General features: G+C 33.3%; 1 protein-coding gene across 1 annotated transcript; it reads left to right on the plus strand.

The window, feature by feature from the left end:
* Positions 1 to 1,824: 1,824 nt before the first annotated feature.
* Positions 1,825 to 3,972, plus strand: LOC116165919 (THAP domain-containing protein 1-like). The gene is made up of 4 exons (XM_031480672.1): positions 1,825 to 2,110; positions 2,261 to 2,551; positions 2,614 to 2,709; positions 3,543 to 3,972. Exons 1-4 carry the CDS (start codon positions 2,043 to 2,045, stop codon positions 3,748 to 3,750), a joined length of 663 nt encoding a protein of 220 aa, XP_031336532.1. The 5' UTR covers positions 1,825 to 2,042; the 3' UTR covers positions 3,751 to 3,972.
* Positions 3,973 to 4,811: the final 839 nt, after the last annotated feature.

The following is a 4,811-nucleotide window of genomic DNA, read 5'->3' on the forward strand; positions in this document are numbered from 1 at the left end:
TTAGTATTAAGTAGTCCCGTGAGAATTTCGTACACTCCCGGAATTGGTAGATCCACGAAGAAGTAGAGGACAAGACCTGAGAACAATTTACATGAGTTGAGGGGGAGGTGCAACACTATGCATTAATTATTTAATAAAGTATCTTTTCTTATTGTAAATATTTGTATATTGTATATAAAAGTATAACATTTCTTTGTCTATTTTTTAAAATCATCTTTTCCTGATACTTATGAGTCCCTCCACTGTTGTTGTGAGACGTATCCCTGCATGTTTTATATTCAAAATAAAGATTTATCGCAATAAATTCGTTGCTCGGTATTTACTATGATCATTATTGATCAAATTACCTATTTGTTATTTACGTGCCTAAAATGAATTTAATTTTCATAGAAAGTCTAAAAAGTGTTAAAGCGGAACCGCTATTGATAAAAGGAACTGCGAAAGTGATTAAATCACCCAAATCTTTTTTCAAAGTTGGACCTTTTCTATAAAAGATGAAAAAATAGCTATCCGTACGAATAGTGGACTTTGTTAGCAGATTATACTGCGTTCCATTCGGTCAAAATTACGTTTCGGTCATTTTGCCGTACATATGTGCCGTGCGAACGAGGGGTCAGTAGGATTAAAAAACAGCGGAAAAAATAAAAAGTTATAGATACCCGCAATGAAAGTATAAGCCACAAGAAACTCGACAAGATGGTAAAAAGGTGTATATTTAAAGGAATTTCCCCTTTATTTGTGTCATAATGCATATTTAATCATCTAATTACCATATAATTAGCGAGGTACAAAAGCAACAGTCAATTTCGCCGGAAGGTATGAGGTGCAATCTAAGCTGCCTAACTTCGATTTAAATCACTGAAAAATTCGTGACGTCACCCAAATCTTTTTACCAATTTGTCGCTTTTCTATAAAAGATGAAAAAAATTGCTATCCGTAGGATTAAAGTGCTTTATTAGCAGATTATAAATCGCCAACAACCATGTTCATCGCGAAAATAGAACTCCAGTTATCCTTTAAATTCGTTTTATCAACGACTCTAATTATTTCAAAAAATATGATAAATATCGAAAATAAAAATCCGTAGGATTAATGTGTACTATATTTCCTACAATATCCAACATCGACCTAATTTCCAAAGCAACTGTAAAACCGTATCCTTTATAAACTATTTTGTCCTTTTATAGGTCATTTCAGATTCAGTTCATAGGCGCCTTAAAGGTGCGTTCTTAAATACGCGGTTGAATAAGTAGCAGCGGCGTTCTTAATTGGAATTTCCCACTCAAAATAAAACTCGGGAACACTTTTCTGTTACTTGATTAAATTTTCTCCAAACGGAGATCGAATTTACCTCGTCTCTCTGGCGACTCTTGAATTTTAATCACTAACTTTTCGCCAATACGCAGAATAACCACCCTTTTCGCACTCAAGGAGTACGTGCTTGCTTTTTTTTAAAGTTCAACCTTATCTCATCCTCCCGCATACACGCCTCTTTCATCCTCCCCAGATATCTTTTTTTGAAAATTCATCGCCTTTTGTTTCCAGACATACTTTTATTTCTCTTCGCTACAAAGCTGTATATGTGTAAATCCTCGTATACTTACCAAAATATAAATTCGAAAAATTACTTTAACAAAAAACGGCTAAAGCGGCCACCCGTTACACTATCCATGTTGAAATGTTATACATATGTGTTCGGGGTTTCTTAAACAAACGCAAACTAATAATTAAACATTTATAATATATGCACACATTTTCATTTCTACAAAAACTGGTCATTTTAGATATAGGAATGGAATTACAAACAGAGACATTGGAGTGGTGGGAGATGGAGGAACGACAAGTGCGCATCCAATAATTTGGGAGACGCAACTGAAGCCGCCATTTTTACACTGTTTCTGTCAGTTTCTCCGTGTGATTTGAAATTTGACGTTCAAGAGCAACTTAACCTCAAAATAATTCCCGGAAAATTTCGTTTATTTCGGCTTTATTCTTTCGTAGTTCACAGTGTCGAGTGCTGGTGCTCTCTAAAGTGTTTAGAAATGACTTGTACAGTGGAAAGCTGCAAAAATATTCGGCGTTTCAAGCCAGAAGGTGTAACGTTCCACAGGTAAGAAACACGTGCTTAAAATCGGATTTTTTGACTCAAAACCTTACCGTTTACTTGGTAATCACATAGTTAATAATTGAGAAATGACGTAACTTTCCAATTCTTCAATACTTGTTAGTAATTGTATTAGTTTATTTCATTTGATTTTAGGTTACCTCGAGACTCCGGCAAGCTCGAACAATGGCTCCATATTTTGGGCAAAGATAATTTATTAGACTTGGAATCCACCAAGTATAAACTAATTGGCTCCAAACATTTCGAAAGAAACTGTTTTATTATAAAAAATGGTAAAAAATACTTGGTTCCCTCCGCTGTTCCATCATTACGTTTATCATCAACACCTTCACGAAGAGAGAAAGAAGGCCTTTCGTCTTCGAATACCTTGCAATTTTCAATTGATTCTTCGAGGGCATCGACTTCTGGAGTTGGGCAAATTTCCGAGTAAGTATGTCGAATAGCGCGAAAGTTTATTATTAATAGATGTATTTTTAATTTTATCGTAGAATAAATAGATTCTCATCGTCAACCGGTAGCAGTTCTAACGCTAGTAGGAAAAGAAGACGTAAAATTTTAATTGTTCAAAGAGATCATTCATATAAGTAAGTGCTTTAGCTTAGTTAACATGTATTATTTCTATAAAACTTTACGAAAATTATGATCGGGGTGTCGTTTAATTCAGGATCTTAACTTTTTGGAAAAAAGATCCAAACTATTAGTAAAGAAAAAAGGGGGACTACATTATAGCGAATTGTTTCGGAATTATTGTGGAATTCCAAATGTGGTTAGAATATAATTCAAGAGGAGGGACTTCCGAATATTTTGAAATTATTTTTTCATATTGAGTTTAAAATGCGGATTATTTTTCCAACTGGGTTTTGTTCTATAGCCTAATAAGCAGGGATTTATTGCCATTTTGATGAAACTGACTACAACTTGTGTTTTTTTCAGAAATTCTGAATTCAATTACTCATTGACACCTTGATCACAATTTTTGGAGAGTTCTCCCAAGAACCTCGAAAAAAGAACATGTTTTATTTCATCCTGGGTTCAAAAATTAATTTTTTTGGACTATTTATAGTACAAAAAGGACATCTTTAAAGTTCTAGTACTTTAATGTTGATTATTAAAGTCCTAGTATTTTAATGTTGACTTTAATTACTTTTTTTTTCATCGCTAAGGAAATGTGACATTGGTTACCGCTTACTTAATTATTACGAATAATTTGCACAAAATTGAAATATCATTTTTCTTATTAATTTTACAGGATGAAATAAAATTTTGTATTTACCGCGAACGAAAAGTGTTTTTAAAAGTACTCACTAGCCATTTCAACTTGTTCGTACTTTGAAAATTCACTTTTCGTCCTTGATAAATAAATTACTATATTAGATTACTTTGAGATTATTCAAGTTTCTTATTCCAATTATTATAGCATTACGCCTGGAATACTGAATGAAAAATTCCGAAACTTGAGAGAACAACAACTAAAATCCCGCAGAAAGCTTTATAAAGCTAAGAAACAAATAAAAAATTTGAACAAGAAAGTCACTTCGCTTCAGGCAATAATTAAGAGCTTAAAAGAGAATAACATGATTTCGGATAGCCACTTTCATGGTTGCTGTCGCTCAAAAAACATATGAGTATAACTTGTTTGAAGAATTGGACCACCATTTTTCATGCTTCGCCTTCAGTGAAGAAAATCACAAATTCCTGCTTATTAAATTAATAATAAAAAATTATTTAAAAATACGAATTTTCAGTTTAGGTCGCAGATATACACAAAAAATGTCTGGGCCTCTAGTGCGGCAACAGCTCACTAAATTAATTTTATTCAATCACCAATAAATAATATGTTATTATGAGCCATTAGTTTTATTTATCCCAGAATGTGTTGATTGAAATTTGAATTTCGCGCTTCCAAAGTGTATAAAAATGGCGGCTGCTTGATTAGCCTCTTCGCGCACCTTGATACGCCATCTCCCACCACTCCAATGTCTCTGATTACAAACCGTCTTTAGTTTTCAGTGTAGATTCCATCGATGAAGAAACATTAATTTGAATAAATTATTGAGCACCTTGTATAAATGTTTTGACCAGTTGTTACATATTTATAGGTAAGGCCTGGACAATACCTAAACAACTCCTAAAAATTTCACTTTAGAAAATATATAGATAGTTAAATTTACTTGTCAACTACGCCAAGCGGACGTTTTATTTGGCTTCGGCATCTGCAATAACCTCTACCTCACCTCTAAAAAGCGTTATGAGGGTCACTCTGTAATTGGGCGTAAGCCTGTTGAGGGCCTAGAACCAGAGGGACAATAAATAAATAAATAAATAACGATGCAACACCCTGTATGTGCATTTCAACTATTTTTAATGTTGAAAGTCGGTTGTAATTTGGACACAAGATTCGATCATATTTAGTTGAATTCGAGGGCAATTTACATACAATGTTTTGTATCCGAATTATTAATTGTTTAAATAATCAAATATTATTGGTCAATTTTATTACGTGTTAAAAGTCTAGATTTAAACATCTGGAAATAATTGCATTGGATTTGTAAATGGTTTATCTCCGGTCGTAGATAATAAGTTTTGTTATGGTGTAAGATTAGTTGTAAGATAAGAAAACACACGTGCGGTTTATCGTTCAACAATGCATTAATTTGTTATGACAGTGGAGGCGACTGGGGGAAGT

The sequence above is a fragment of the Photinus pyralis genome, unplaced genomic scaffold (assembly GCF_008802855.1).
Source record: "Photinus pyralis isolate 1611_PpyrPB1 unplaced genomic scaffold, Ppyr1.3 Ppyr1.4_LG3a, whole genome shotgun sequence".
Taxonomy (NCBI): domain Eukaryota; kingdom Metazoa; phylum Arthropoda; class Insecta; order Coleoptera; family Lampyridae; genus Photinus; species Photinus pyralis.

What these genes read in the sequence shown, in the direction of transcription:
- LOC116165919 (XM_031480672.1), top strand. Translation starts at nt 2,043, where the DNA reads ATGACTTGTACAGTGGAAAGCTGCAAAAATATTCGGCGTTTCAAGCCA. An exon ending in GGAGTTGGGCAAATTTCCGA is followed by an intron (nt 2,552 to 2,613) that starts GTAAGTATGTCG and finishes ATTTTATCGTAG; the next exon opens with AATAAATAGATTCTCATCGT. An exon ending in CAAAGAGATCATTCATATAA is followed by an intron (nt 2,710 to 3,542) that starts GTAAGTGCTTTA and finishes CAATTATTATAG; the next exon opens with CATTACGCCTGGAATACTGA.